The sequence below is a fragment of the Medicago sativa genome, chromosome 4 (assembly GCF_051527215.1).
Source record: "Medicago sativa cultivar Bolivia chromosome 4, Bolivia_mono, whole genome shotgun sequence".
Taxonomy (NCBI): domain Eukaryota; kingdom Viridiplantae; phylum Streptophyta; class Magnoliopsida; order Fabales; family Fabaceae; genus Medicago; species Medicago sativa.
The window spans coordinates 8241942-8258921 of record NC_140752.1 but is presented as its reverse complement, the minus strand read 5'-3'; the positions used below and the strand labels follow the sequence as shown (position 1 = coordinate 8258921).

General features: G+C 32.9%; 1 protein-coding gene across 1 annotated transcript; it reads left to right on the top strand.

The window, feature by feature from the left end:
- Nucleotides 1-8723: 8723 nt before the first annotated feature.
- Nucleotides 8724-9724, top strand: LOC146925997 (uncharacterized). Its single transcript, XM_085708065.1, has one exon. The coding sequence runs from the start codon at nucleotides 8747-8749 to the stop codon at nucleotides 9590-9592; it is 846 nt and encodes a 281-aa protein (XP_085564191.1). The 5' UTR covers nucleotides 8724-8746; the 3' UTR covers nucleotides 9593-9724.
- The last annotated feature ends 7256 nt before the right edge of the window (nucleotides 9725-16980 follow it).

Below are 16980 nucleotides of genomic sequence, written 5' to 3'. Positions count from 1 at the left end.
ATGCATTCAAGTTCGTCTTTAAATCACGCTCCTTATATGCTATACAGAATTCTAGTTCAATTCCTCAAAAAAAGGAATTCTAGTTCAAGTTTATAACAAACATGAATGCATTTGACGAGGATTGGTTTATTTTGGTTAAACAATTCTTAGCATTTTGTTTGAGTTTTGTTGTGGTAAATTTGTCTTAGCCAAACTATAGAAAAATTGAACATGCCTTACTAGTGATGGATGTAGGATTTCGATTAACCTGCTACAAAAAATGAATTTGCAAAAGTATGATTCTGATTTTCAGCACACACATCACGTCTATCAAGCTTGTGTTAAAATAACTGATTCTGTTAGGCAGATTGAAGGTATAAGTCATATTTCTTGTAGAACAAATAGAGGCATTCAAGTAAGGATGGGGTGCAACTGTTCATATTAACACAACTATTAGATTTTGGTTTGTTACTCCAAATAGTTTACCATTCAACAAAACTTTTTAATTGGGAAACTTTTCATTCCTTTTGATATTAAATTAGTAACTTTTCCAAGCAAGGTGAAATAGTCCTTGTTCATGACTCAACAGTTCATGTCTTTGCACTCATCTTCTATTCTTCTTTTACCTTCCAAGCTAGGTGATCGAAATAGTCCATTTTCATTGAGTTTTGTTGTGGCTAAATTAGCCAAACTCTAGAAACTTATTTTAAGAAGCACGGTTCACCTCTTGGCTCTTAGCAAAAAAGTAATACTTCAGCTGCGAAGATTGTGATAAGAAAATGGATGGTAGAAATCATTGTAAAAAAGCGGTACTAGTTGCAGGCAATGGAGAGTTTAGAACATGCCTCACTAGTTACATGCTGATTTGGATAGTCTATCAAGCTTGTGTTAAAAGACCAGATTCTGTAGCGGCAGATTGAATGTATAAGTCATATACTTTCTTGTAGAACAAATAGAGTTATTCAAGCAAGGATTCGGGCGCAATATAGTTTATTGACTTTAGAGAACAAAATTGTCTTACCCCCCAATTTAGGTCTACTCTGTGAAGATATTAACATGTGGTTTCGTAATTGAAATTTTGTGTTATCTTCTTTGGATTACCTACTTTCATATTTTGCATTTTTAATCTTGAGAGACGAAGGGTTACAATAAGGATTACAAAACTCCCTCTTCTAAGTTTGTAGTTTGCTTGTTCAATTAGTCTTTCAATAAGGATTAAGTATTAAACTCATCTTGTATAAATAGCCCTGGCTATCTTCTAATTTAATGAGATTTTGATTTTATTCATTATAATATGTGGATTTCTTGATAGCACAATCCTGAAACCGGCCTCGGATGGTTATATTAATCAGTCTTGTATAAACATGTTGATCACCTCTTGAACCTTGCATTCAATTTCTCCAGAATCATTAGTAGCATCTGATAGATTGATGACGTATCTTCCGTTTAGCAAAAGCTCAAACATTGTGTTTCACAAGGTGGTGATGTTCAAATTTCCCTAGTTACCTGTGATATCTTTCTTTCCTAAAGCAAAGGGATTCCTATGGTACCACATATTTTACCCCTCTCAAGAAAAATTCAAATGATCCCTTTAATTTTTGATCTATCGCTCTTGTACATATGCTCCCAATGGTTGTTGTAATCAATACTTACAAAACTGTAACTAAATATTGGATAATGTTTGGTTACAACATGATTCTTTGAAAGCATGATCTTTTCCAAAGAATAAATGTTTGGTTACAAAATGGTCTTAGCTGTTCATTCTTTTTCTTCTTCTAAACCTATTCTAGGAAAATCAAAACCCAATTTTAAACCAAAAGATAGAAACCTTCAATCCCTAAATTGTGTAATCGTTACAAGAGAATGGACACAATTGACAAATAATTTTTTCTTCATCGTTTTCCACTTGGGATATCGAATCTATCAACAATACTTAATCAACTCAACCTGACGCTACTTCTTCTATTACTACTTTAACCAAGGAGCAAGCAAGTTCAATGACCTCTCGTTCCTGTAATTGCTCAACTCAACCTGATGCCAATACACAGTATCCACTCTCATTGCCAATCATAAGCTTCTTTCTTCAATTAGTGATTCGAGTAATAACACAGGTAACATCTCAAAATAATTGATGATAACTAGTACCTCCTTCAACTGATTAATTTTTATGCTTTTGATTGCATATTACTGTATGTCAGGATCTTATAGCATATTTAGCTAAATAATGAGCAGCTTATTGGCTTCACGCCTAACATGCAAAAAATTCAAACTACGAAAACTACCCTTAAAAAATTTAACATCTCTCACTTGTTATCAAATGAGCTTTATCAACAAGAATGATCTCTTCTTGATTGCTGATTGTTTCCCTTTACTTGAAGAACTCATCTTTACCGACTCAGGTTGTCCCCATAATTGTGCGATAGATAGTGATGATCAATTCTTGGCACTTCCCAAACTCCGCAGGATTGCTTTAACTCATAATATCGTTGGTGAGCACTCAATTAAGAATCTCTACAAGAACTGTAACCTTCAAGAGATCAAAGTGGTTGGTGGTTGCGTTGCACGATATGCTTATTGTGGTAGTATCTATCCAAGTCTACAATATCAGTGAGCTTCAAGATGTCGCCGTCCACTACTGTGAGCTTCAAGATGTCATCATAGTTATTATGATGATACTCTCCACTCTAATATAGCTTGAATTAGAATTTGATTCTCAATTTGGTTGCTCGTGCAAAGAAATCATATGTATTGTGTTAGATATTATCTATCCAAGTTTGAGTTATTTATTTTATTTCTCAATTTGACTATAAAGTTGCTTATTTCCCTTTTGAAAACACATTTCTTCCTTTTGTACATTCATACTGAATGAATTTTTGCTTCGCTTTAGTCTTTTATTAAAAGCATAATGGCTCATAGTCCTTTAACTTTAAGACAAGAGGGGTTCAGATTTCTGTAAAGGTTTCATTTATAAATGAAAGTTGTATGACTCTTCTGTCCACATTCTTTACTGTCCAGCAGGAAAAATAAATCATGAATGCATTTGACAAGGATTGGTTTATTTTTGTTAAATTTAATTTTAAACGATTCTTAGCATTTTGTTTGAGTTTTATTGTGGTAAATTTGTCAAAGACAAACTATAGAAATCATTGCGAATAAGAGGTACTAGTTGCAGGGAATGGAGAATAAGAGCTGAACATGCTTCACAAGTGATGAATGCAGGATTTCGATTAAAAACTGCTGCAAAAACTAATTTGCACAAATTAGATGGTGATTTGCAGGGCACACAACAGGTCTATCAAGCTTGTGTTAAAAGAACTGATTCTGTGAAGTAAATTGAAGGGTTAAACAGAGGTATTCAAGTACGGATTTGGGTGCATCTTTTCATTTCGGTGCAACATTGAATTAGCTTACCAAATGGTAAAAATATCGATGGCAGTTCTGGAGGGAAAAGTTACTACTTTAGATGATCTAAAACTTATGTTCTATTCTTACCTGATTTTAATATCAACCTTGTGTCTAGTAGCACTCGTTTGTTACTTGAAATCTGCCTTTATGTGCTTAGAATGTTAATAATTATTCTAAGTCTTTTACCAGTTTTATGTTTATTACCATTCAACAAATCTTTTTAATTTGGTTGAATCTCCAAATATCTATTCCATTCATTCATTTTGATATGAAATTAAAACTTCTCCAAGCATGGTGAAATAGTCATTGTTCATGACTTAACACTTCATGTCTTTGCACTCGTCTTCTTTTACCTTCTAATGCTGCTGCTGCTAGAAAATTCTGTCTTGCGGCTGCAATATCGTTTATTGGCTTTAGAGAACAAAATTGTCTGTGAAGATATTAACATGTGGTTTAGTAATTGAAATTGTGTTATCTTTTTTTCCATTAGCTACTTTCATCTTTTGTATTTGTAATCTTGAGAGACGAAGGATTACAATAAGGATTACAAAACTCCCTCTTCTAAGATACTTGTAACTACTTTCTGTTTGTAGTTTACTTGTTCAATCAGCATTTCAACAAGGATTAACTGTTAAACTCATCATGTATAAACAGTCCTGGCTATCTTTTAAATTAATGAGATTTCGTTTTTATTCATTATAGTATTTGGATTTCTTGATGGAACAATCATGAAACCAGCCTCCGACGATTCTATTTTTTTAAGTCTTGTATAAACACGTTGATCATCTCTTGAGCCTACCATTCAATTTCTCCAGAAATCATTAGTAGCAACTGATGGATTTTATGACGTATCTTCCGTTTAGCAAGAGCTTAAACACTGTTTTTCTTAAGGTGATATTGTTCAAATTTCCTAGGTTACCTATGATATCTTTTTTTTCCTAAAGCAAGGGGATTCCTATGTTACCACATATTTTACCCCTCTCAAGAAAAATTCAAATAATCCCTTTAATTTTAGAATATGCTCCCAATGGTTGTTGCAATCAATACTGTCACAACTGTAACTAAATATTGGAATAATGTTTGGTTCTATTCTATATTTTCTTCACACTAATGTTCCGACACTTTTTTAAAGTCACAGTATCTAGAAGAACAACATGATTCTTTGAAAGCACGATCTTTTATCCAAAGAATAAATGTTTGGTTACAAAATGATCTTTTGCCTGATCCCATTGTGTTATCTGTTCATTCTTGTGTTTCTTCTTCTAAACCTATTCTAGGAAAATCAAAACCCAATTTTAAACCAAAACATAGAAACCTTCAATCCCTAAATTGTGTACTCGACAAATAATATTTTCTTCATCGTTTTCCACTTGGGATATCGATCCAAGAAATCTATCAAAAACACTTAATCAACTCAACCTGATGCCACTTCTATTTCTACTCTAACCAAGGAGCAAGCAAGTTCAATGACCTTTATTGATGATCATAAGCTTCTTTCTTCGAATAGTGATTCGGGTAATAACACAGGTAACATCTCAAAATTATTGATGATCTTTGCTATTAATTAGTACCTTCTTCAACTGATTGATTTTTATGCTTTTGATTGCATCTTACTGTATGACAGGATCTTTATATCCTCTAGAGTTGCTCAATTTGTTGTTATCTCTTGATCAATGTCTCACAAATATTGGACTTTACCTGTGAACATTATAATCTATTCTAGAAGAAATCTCATCCTAGAATATGGTCTGCATAAGCTACAAATTTGAAATAACCACTAGAAAGAGCAAGATATAGTGAATTTCTTTTACCTCAATGTTTCATAAGTTTGTTTTATGTTTCGGAAATGGTTTCTTATTAACATGGTGGATGGTGGTAATTTGACATGGTGGTATCATAGTAACATTTTTTTTCATTGGACAATGCTAGAATTGTGAGGGAATCATGCCATTGATTATGTTGTGACCTGCTTTGCATTAGAAACAATAGTGTGTATTTACTTCTCATATTTCTTGTTTTCATTTTCATTTCAACTAATAAATATAAGAGAATACTTTCCTCACCATCTTCTTTTAAATTTTTTGAAAACGGAGTTAGCATTTTTCAGAAATGTTGTAAATGTCAAATCACTATTTTTGTTAGTTTTGGAAATGCATTCTCCGAGTTTAATTTTTACCTTCTCTCTATTTTTATGTATTTTTCTTTTATTGATCTATCATTATTCTTTTGAGAGGTGTGTGTGTGTCTATATATATTGGTCAAGTGATCTATTATATTACAGTGGTATAAAATGACAATTTCTACGAGACACTAAAAAATTCTTTAAATCTGATCTTTAAATTAATAGTTAAATAATTCGATGTTTTTTATTATTCATAATATTTAATATTTAATATTTTTTATGATAAAATGTAAAAATAGAATAATTCTTATAAAAAATGAAATTATGTGTTTACTTGTGAAATGATATTTCCTTTTTTGAATGACAAAAGTTATTATATTAATTGTTATGTCATTTTCTTCTTGCTCTGACTTTGAACAATGCGTCCCTTTTTGATGATAGGGTTCGCAACCACTTTCTCCCTGCAGGAGCTAGAACTCATCGTCTCGCCTTTTCGGCGCCTATGTGGTTTTGGGTTGTCAAACATATCTACACAACAAAAATCAAATAATACTCATTTAGGAATTTCATCAAACAATTGGAGTGCAAAATAATAAAGAGTGATTCATTTTGTTATTTCAAACTTTTAAACTACTACATTGGAGTAAAACCTAGTTTAAACAACAATCACATTACAAACAAACAATCATATATATGATCATTTACTACAAGAAAAATCAACATTTACATAAATCTTAAACATTAACATTTTATAAATTTAAACAAAAAATCTAAGGTTAATATGGCCTTTGATCCTTGTAATATATTGAGCAATATGATTTTGGTCCTTATTAAAAAAAGTGTTTAGATTTTATCCATATAATATCAGATTCTCCACTTTAGATCCTTCATCTAGCCTACTTGAGCAGAATCTGCATGCATATGTAGCATGTTTGTTGTGTAATTTTAATACTTTTTAATCCATATGACATTATTTAAAATTCAAAAATTAATTAAAAAAAAATCTAATTACAAAACAAAAATCAACATTTTATCTTTCTCCATCTTCACCTCCGACCACCATCTTCGTCCACCATCGGGCAATAACCACACCACTCTTAATCGCACCTCCGTCGACCACCCGTATCCCTCTCAGTCTACACCCCTCCATGTCTCTCTTTGTTCGTCTTCCCCATCTCTCTCCCTCCACCATTATCTCTCCCCAATCATTCAATCACCACCACGCTCTCACTCATCAATCACCGCCACCATTGTCGTCGTCACCACCATCGTACTCAACCTTCAACCTATCAAGATCTTACGTCCTCTTCTCCCTCACATCTCATCAGAGTCTTTTTTGGCATGGGCGAAGTGGGTATCGCTGAGGGAAGTGTTGAAATACTCCATAAACTTAATAACTATCCCATCCATAGCACTCGGTGCGTGAACCAAGGAAATTGCGTGTGAAGTGTCGCAACCTTCAACAATAACGGTGGATCCGAAGGAGATAAAATATCGGGGAACGAAACAAAAAGTATCGACGATTGTGATGTCGGTCTTGAGGGAAGTTTTGAGTTCTTAAAGTCATATAGTGTGAGAACTAGGGATGGGAATAAGCTAGGCCGAGTTAGGCTTTGCAGGGCCTAAGTCTGGCCTGCCATATTTTTTTAAAGCCTAAGCCTGGCCTGCGGCCTGTCATAGGCCTACTTTTTAGGCCTGAGCTTGGTTTCCTGAAAGCCTGATGCGGCATGCTAGCCTGTTTAAAAGCCTATATCTTATGAACATTTTAAATAAGCAATGTGATATAAGTTTAAATGGACTAGCGAACTAATAGTTCAATTAGATTAAACTGTCTTTTGATAATCAACACGAGGTTTTAGGAAATTTGACTATATATTGTATCATATTTCTATTCTAGTTTATAATAATACATTTATATATGCAAAAAATTAATGTATACTAATGAAGCTTAAATTATTGAAAAAGTTTAAAAATTCATATTTTAATTCAAAGTACAAAATATAATATAATAATAAATAATATTATTCATATTACTTAAATAGGCCGGTCTAATAGGCTTAAGAGGCTTTTTGAGAGGCCTGTGGCCTGGCCTTAAAAAAAGCCTAGGCCTTCTCTATTTAAGAAAAAAGCCTGGTCTGGCCTGTCGTAGGCTAGGCTGTAGGCCCCTGTAGGCCGGCCTGGCCTATTCCCATCCCTAGTGAGAACCAACTTTTAATTGATGGAATTAGTGTCTTTGATGTTACCATGTTAGCCAGATTGAGAAAAAAGTGATTATCTAGAAATTTTGATTTAAGGATTTGGATTTAATTAGCAATGGAATGATAAGAAGGGGATTGTATGCTGTGGTTGAAAGGGTTTTTATGGTATTTTAGGGCATGTGTTGTTGATTTTTTTATTGATATTTTTTACGTTTATGAGTTTGAGTCGAAGATGTTGTTGAATTTGTTTTTAATTTGTGGATTGAGGAGATGATGATGATTTTATGTTTTGTTGAATTTTTGGGTTGAAGAAAAGAGGGAGAAACACAATGAATTTTTGTTTATTTTTTTTAATTTTAATTCATGAATAATCCATGTGTCAGGTTAATGTGTAAAGAAAAAAATGAAAAAAAATAAATGAATTACACAATCAGCATGACACTTGTGCAGATTTCGCTGACAAGTTTAAATATGGGACCCAAAGTCGAAGAATATGAGATGACATTGATATAATCTAAAACTTTTTTGAAATAAGAACCAACACTAGAATTCGTTAACATTAATAGGACCAAAAATAGTATTAACCTAAAAATCTAACATATAAAAAAAAAAAAAAAACTAAATGCAACGGGATTAAGTAATTGATGAGTTGCTTGAAGTTGAAAAAATTGAAGAAATTGAAGAATTTGTAGGCTTGCTTTTTCAAAACATAAAATAACTTGTGATGGTTATCTGCGGTTGCTGTTCTGAAATAGACCAGAACACAATATTCGTTAACTGTCGTTGGAGTATTTAACGAGCAATATAGTTAATTTAATTGGCACTTGGCAGGTATATTTTGGGTGGTAAAAGCAAGTTTTTAAGTTAAAACAGCAATTTCCTTTAGCCTTGCTTTGGTTAAAGGGCCACTATGGGCCTAAATTATTAACCATAATAGTAAAACTAATATTTAAGAAAATAGTAACCCTAATTATTCTTGCTTCCAAATTCCATTCCATCGGCACCGCCTACCACATCAACAATAGAATCCTGTGTCAAAACAATGGCGACATCATCCAAATTCAAAGTTTCAAAAACAATGGCTGCAACACGTTCATATTTACCAGAGGATTTATGGGAACACATCTTCAAATTCCTCAACGACGAGGACAATAACACATTCAACCTTCTTCGTCCTGATGGGAATCTAGGTTTTAAACCTATCAAGCGCAGAATAGGAACTCTCTACCACGTCTCAAAACAATATCTGCCCATCACCAACGGTAGTTTCAGGTCTCTCTCCCTTGTCTCAAAACAGTTTCTATCAATCACCAACCGTCTTCGATCCTTGGTCACAATCTCCGATGCAACAATCCCTTTTCTTAACCGTCTCTTTGAAAGGTTCCCTAACATTACATCACTCAATATCATTCTCTCTTCCCAAGACAGGGACCGAGAAGGCCACCTCAGTGAGCTTCTAACCCAAATCTCCACTTCCCCTTTAGACCTCAAATCGCTCACTCTCTACCACCCCTCCATGGTTCCTCAAAATGAGTTGCGAGTTTTGTCCGAGAAGATGAAAAATTTGACATCTCTCACTTGTTATCAACTGAGATTTATCAACAAGAATGATCTCCTCTTCATTGCTGATTGTTTTCCTCTACTCGAAGAACTCATCCTTACCGACACTGGTTGTCGTAGTAACTGTGTGATAGATAGTGATGATCAATTCTTGGCGCTTCCCAAACTCCGCAGGATTGCTTTAACTCATACTATCGCTGGTCAACACTCAGTGAAGAATCTCTGCAAGAACTGTGACCTTCAAGAGGTCAAAGTGGTTGGTGGTTGTTCTGCACGATATTTGATTTGTGGACCTTGTCCCCCTCGCCACCGTGATAATATAGTTTGAATTAGAATTTGATTCTCAATTTGGTTGTTCATGCAAAGAAAGAAAACATATGTATTTGGTTAGATATTATTTATCCAAGTTTTGGTTATTTATTTTATTTCTCAATTTGATTATAAAGTTGCTCATTTGCCACATTTCTTCTTTTCGTACATTCATACTGAATGAATTTTGGCTTATAAATGAAATTTGTATGACTCCTCTGTCCACATTGTTTGGCATGGCTTCTGACTTTACCTGATTTTAATATCAACCTTGTGTCTAGTAGAGTTTAATTTGTTACTCAAAAATCTGCCTTATAGTTATATTAATTTAAAAACTTCTCCAAGCATGGTGAAATTGTCATTTTTCATGACTCAACACTTCATTTCTTTGCACTCATCTTAAGGTGATATTCTTCAAATATCCCAAGTTACCTATGATATCTTTCATTCCTAAGCAAGGGGATTCCTATGCTACCACATTTTTTCAACGAATATGATTCTTTGAATGCACGATCTTTTCCAAAGATTAAATGTTTGGTTACAAAATGGTCTTTTGCCTGATCCATTGTCTTAGCTGTTGATTCTTTTGTTTCTTCTTCTGAACCTTAAATGGTCTAAACCTATTCTAGGAAAATCAAAACTCAATTTTAAACTAAATTATGCAAACCTTCAATCCCCTAAATTTGTCTACTCATTGCTAGAAAACCAATACAAATGACAAATAATTCTTTCTATATGGTTTTCCACTCGGATATCGTTCCAAGAAATCTATCAACAACACTTGATCAACTCAACCTGATGCCACTTGTATTCCTACTCTAACAAGGAGTAAGCAAGTTCAATGACCTTCAGCTCTTGCGATATGGAATTGCTCCACTCAATATGATGCCACTGAACATGTATCTACTCTCATTGCCAATCATAATCTTCCTTCTTCAAATAGCGATTCAGGTAATAACACAGGTAACATCTCAAAATTATTGATGATCTTTGCTATTAATTAGCACCTCCTTATGCTGATTAATATTTATGCTTTTGATTGCATCTTACTGTATGACATGATCATTATATCCTTTATCTTGCGATCAATCCCTCGCAAATTCGGACATTCCCTGTGAACATAATAACCATAATCAAGTTACATATTCTAAAAGAATCTCATCCTAGAATATGGTATACATATGGTAAAAATTCGAAATAACCACTTGAAAGAGCAAGATACTGAATTTATTTTACCTAAATGTTTCTTTAGTTTGTTTTCTGTTTTGGAAATGCTTTCTTATGATTATTAACACGGCGTTGCTGGTAATTTCACATAGAACATGGTATAATAGCAGCATTATATATATTTTTTTCCATGTTTGTTTTTTTATTTAATTGACTTTGACCTTTTCAACTGTAAAACAAGGTTGTCATTGGCAATGTTGCATCCTGCGCTGTGCTGTACTCTAGTTACCTCCAAAGGTTGTCATGAAGCCACAAGGTGGAAATAAGTTAGGGCACAACTTTATATTGGACAAATATCATTGGAATCCAGCATTTTATAGGACTATATGTGAGGGAATCATGCCTATGATTATGTTGAGTTCTGCTTAGCATTATATACAATAGGGTACAACTTTCCTCATCATCTTCTTTTACAATTTTTGAAAACGGATCTAGCATGTTTCAGAAATTTTGAAAATGTCAAATCATTATTCTTGTTATTTTTTAGGCTTAATTGATTATTTGGTCCCTTAACATGTAACCGGCTTATACCCAGCTCCTGCTTATGCAAAGCTTCAACTCTTGCACCTCTTGCACCCACTGATTCCACAACGTATAATCTGCATAAGCTCACTTTTGTCATAGCTTAACCACTCTTGATCATTCCAAACGACTCACGGTAACACCTTAGCTTCAGAAGAATTTATGCTTAATTCTATTCTAAGCTTCCTAGAGACCCAATCCAAATCTTTAAAAACAGCTCCTTTAAATGCTCCTAAACCTCCAGGAAATAAAAGCAATATGAGTACATTAAAACCCGCAAAGTCCACCCTACAATTTCCAGTATGAGTATCCTCGACTTTAAACACAATTTCTAAACTCATTATCAGTCGAAACCATATCAAATTGTACACAAATCGAAGGGAATTGAGTCAAGATTCGAAATTTTCATCAAGCACTCAAAACTTGGTTATAGAGCAAAACTTATGACTCAAATACCACATGTACACCCCTACGAAATTCTACTCAAATTTCATAAAGTTCAAGTACAATCACTTTTAACAGTAATATTAATCCATTTTGATCAGCAACTCTACCTTACATACATCTCTGAAGCCCCGATACTCCAAAAATGGTGAAGAATCGTGTCCGATACGTATCCTACATCGACAACAATCCATTATGAAGTCATTGATTCCCCATTTCACCCTCTAAGCTTCAATCTCAACTCCAATCCATCCAACCAAAGAAACATTTTTGAATACTCATAATCACAAGAAGCGATCAAACTCATGAGCATATTAACTCTCATGAGCTTGCATTTTCATAAAACAGCAAAGAAAAGAATTGAATCTTCATATGGCTCTAAAGAAAATATTTGAGAAAGTCTAAATTATGACAAATGGATAACATGCAAATTAATTCAACTACAACGGTGTTAATACAACATTACACCTTGCTCCTCAACAAGCGGGTTGGTAATCACAAGAAGCGATCAAACTCTACACTTGCTCCTCAGTAGCTTTTTCGACGTCTTGCTTCTCAGCAATAAATGTGTTGGTGATCACGCAAGGTTTGCTCTCTACTTTATTTCTTTTAGGGTCCGTTTGGTTGGAGATTTTCGGTGGGGAGGGGAGCGGAGGGGAGAGGATATTTTAAAATTTATTTGTTTGGTTCAATTTTTAGGAGGGGAGGGGAGGGGAGGGATGGGGAGGGAAGCAAAATCCCTCATATGCTCATTTATTGCTTCCCATCAAATTGGAGTTTTTTGGTGGGGAGGGGAGGGAAGCTCTTTAAGATTTTATTACACTATCAAAATTATCCTCAAATTATTTTAAAATTCCAAGAATATCCTTATCACAATTTTTATTATTAGGTTATCTATCATTGTTATTTCTTACCTGTAACTACTCTTCCAACCCTACTTCTATTTTACAGTCGCTGCCGTTGTTTCAGAACTTTACGATGTGAGTATTGCTTATTAATTTTTGTTAGATGATGGATGAATAATTTTTGCTTATTAATTTTCTTGCCGTTGTCACATTTTCTTGTCCATTAGTTTTTCACGTTATTAGTTTTTCTTGCCGTTGTTATGTTAGTGATGCTTTCAAAACTACCACTCTGCTGTTATTGTCACGTGATGATAATAAATAATCTTGTTAATGTTTTTTTTTTTAACAAAGCCATTATTTTTATCATCTTTTTAATTGTTTTATCTACAATCCATTATCCCATGATGATGATCAATGATCTCTTGTTTGTTTTTTTTCCTTCTTATTCTAGTTTATCATTTCAAGTCAGTTGCAACTTTTTTTATTCTAATTGTATTGATTTATTTATTTTATAAGTTGTTGCATTTTATTATGTGGTATATGAGTTATATATAATCTAGAAAATAATTTTATAAATATCTTATGGAATTAGATGGATAATCAAGATCGGAAAATTGCTATCAATAGATGGTTTGATTTGCATCGAAGAGCTGTAGCTCAACTTAAATAAGCATTGCACATGTTTTTGAAAATATCTTTTTTGTCATATATTTAATTAAGTTTAAGGGTAAAATCGTAAATTAATTTTAAAATCCCTCCCCTCCCAAGTGAACCAAACACATTTGTAATTAAAATCCCTTCCCTCCCCTCCCCTTCCCTCTTTTGAACCAAACATATGTTTATTTAAAATATCATCCCTCCCCTTCCCTTCCTCCCCCTCCCCTCAATTAAAATCCCTCCCCTCCCCTCCCCTCCGTTTGAACCAAACGGACCCTTAGTAACTCTTTCTTCTTCCTTGAGATCATGAGCCAATAGATCTGTCATATCAATCATTCTCGTCGTACCAACATCCACATTCCCAGTACTGACCGGGTTGGGAAACAGTAAGCTCTTTACTTTTCGCTCCTCCGCAACTTTTTCTTTTTCTTTAAAAAAAGCATTAGACAGTTGAACCAATTGATCTGGCCTATCAGCCATTCTCGCCGTACTAAGGTCCTTCCCAGTCATGTACGGGTTGATAAACACTCCGCCCTTTAGTTGTGGCTCCTCAGCAATTTCTTTTTATTTAATGATAGCATTCATCCGTTGAACCACTTGATCTTGCATATCGGTAAATCTCACCGAACTAGGATCCTTCCCAACCACTACGCCCTTTACTCTTGGCTTCCCAGTAACTTGATCCTTCTCAACCTCTACTGCCTTTACTCTTGGCTCCTCAGCAACTTTTTCTTTTTCTTTCATCGTAGCATTAAACTGTTGAGCCATTTGATCTGGCATATCAGTCTTTGCCGTACTAGCTTGGGTAAGGCAAGAATGATGGATCGCACGTGTAGAACGGTGAAGAACGATGGGTAGAAAACACGAACCAGCAGCATAAATATATGCGTTGTTATAAATGGGGTAATTTTTTATCACCAAGCAATTAATTTAATTATTTTTTTATAAAAATCATACACAATAGAAGTGTTTGTGACTAAAGAATTAGATAAAATTAATTTTTTTAATATCGTCAACATAAATACGAGAATAATTATAATACATCAATTTTAAATTTATACTATATATAAAAAAAATACTATATATAAAGAAAGTAAACTGTTTTGGACACATTTTTTTCTCATTTTAATTATATCATTATACAAATTTGACCATGACAATGTTATTTTGTTGATTTCATTCAAAAAAATATGAATTAATATTTTATTTGTTATATTTTTTTTGAAAGATATTATATTTGTTATATTCTTGATATCATTGAAAAATATAAGTAGAATTTGTTATACTATCAAAGTGTGAAATATATATCATCTATCCCTATAACTTTAATCAAAATCAAAATAATTTTAATCAAAATTTTATAAAAACTATTTTCGTAATTTATACGTGTTTGCACGATAAAAGAGTGGACAGACAAGAACAGAATGCCCGTCTAACATTAGTAATAATAATTATAATATACTAACTATACTTTTTTCCACTTCAATTTTTTAACTTTGTTTTTTTCTCATTCTTATTTTGATGATATTAAAAAAAAAAAAAACTAACTTCAACTAATTACTTATGTATGTTTCTTCATATGCATGGCTTGTCTTGCGCTTTTTATGTATGAGTGATGACTATTTGTCACATGTTTATTTTCTACTTCTCAATGACAAATATTTTATTCATTTTTTTATGCTTTTTAGTGACAAAAATTTGTCCTGTATTTTCTTTTATAATTATAGATGAGAAATACTTGTCCCGTGTTTGGCACATACAATTCATACATAGGACAAATGTCTGTTTTTCATCGATCATTTAGTTAAATTTAATACTGTTTATATCTTTTAAACAAAAATAATTCTAATATATTAATTTTAATTTAGTAAAAAAATAAACAGGACAAATATATTTACTAAAACAAATATGAAACAAATATTTATCACTAACTAGCGAAAATATAGATAATTAGTTAGGTTTGGAAGTGATAAATACAAAAAATTAACTTTTCAAAAAATTAATAAATTAGTTTTTTATTTTGCAAATTAACGCTTATGGCCATAAAATTTAGAAGATGATGAATGATAACTATGAAATTTTGTTATAGTACAATTTTCTTATAGTAAGTAGTAGATAGCAGTAGATTAATGCCCAACAAATTTACTAATGTGTCCTCAGCCAATTCAGAATCGACCCTAATTTAATGAGATACATAATCACTGTATCATAGTGCTTAAAAATACATAACAAACTTCTTTAAAAAAATTGTCAGAGTTGAAAAATGAGCGGTATGAAGAGGGTACTTGAGGATGTGGGGGGTGAAAATTTCATTTTATCGACCATTGCTTTCGTGAAAGAGCCACAATGGGCCTAAATTATCACCCATACTAATAGGTTTTTTCTAAATTACCTTGACAAAGAGATGGGCAAATTGCCCATCATGGTGTAGCACCAATTAAAAACGGACAAGTGTAATTTACAATACCTCTCAAATTTATAAATATTAAATACATAATTGGAGATACTTTTTATTATTTTCATATTGACCCCCACGATTTTCTTCTTCAGCCATTGAACCAGAAGAAAAATCTGTCCCCCTTTATTTTCTTCTTCGGCCATTAAATATATAGTTAGAGATGCTTCTTGTTTTTTCCATTATTAGATTTGCTATAAGTTAATTCCCTCTTCTCTTTTTTAATTTATTGAACAAGAAGAGTAATGCACGAATTTTAAGAGGGAATGAAAGAATGGAACGAACCCAATTCATCAATTCATCATGGATTCGCTGCAGAATTAACTAGATTATTGTTTGGGTTATGTGAAATGGTTATGAGTTTTTGGTTTCTGAGGAAGAAAATATGATTTTAGATCAGAAATAAAAAATAATAAAAGGATGGTGTTGTTGGAAATCCATAAAACCTAGATTTTCATGAGCTTGAAAACAAACAAAGAAAATTAAAACTCAATCTTACATAAATAACCAGATATGTAAAATTAGAAAATCAATTTTATTTTATTTTTTGATCAAAGCACTAAAATATAAAAGACATGAGAGGCTTGAACCAATACATCAGATTCAAAATGTATAAAACCTGTGAAAAGAAAAACCGGATATATCCTAAGAAAGGAAAAGTCGTATGGAAAGAGGTGTCAAAGACCACCATTGTGCAGAAAACTAACAACAGCTACAAAACTACCCTCTCTATGATGATATTCGCCGTTATACTTTGCAACTATTCTGTATCAGTCAAGGCAGCTTTGGAGGAATCCTTTTGAGCACGAGTCCTCATTCCGGCTGAGTTAAAGCTAGAAGGCTTCACTTTATTCACCTGCTTCTTCTTCTTCAAATTAGAAAATCAATTTGATCGTTGATTAGATTAAGAAGAACTAGGAACTCTAATTTCAACAATTAGAATCTTATATAAGTCAATATGACAAAATATCTCTTTAGAAACTTAGTCAACACGAAAAGAAACTTTTTCGGTGACTAAAACAGTACTAACTGGATAATAATATCAAATATAATAAATTTGATTGTTGGATAGGATTTAATTGAACTAAGAATGAACCAGAAACTCGGATTTCTACGATCAGTATCTTTTGTATAAGTTAATCAGACAAACTATCCCTTGAAAAAACTAGTCAACTTGGAAGGCACTTCACGACAACTAAAATGGTCCTAACCGACTAACTATATCAAATATAATCAATCCAAACATTTATCGGGACC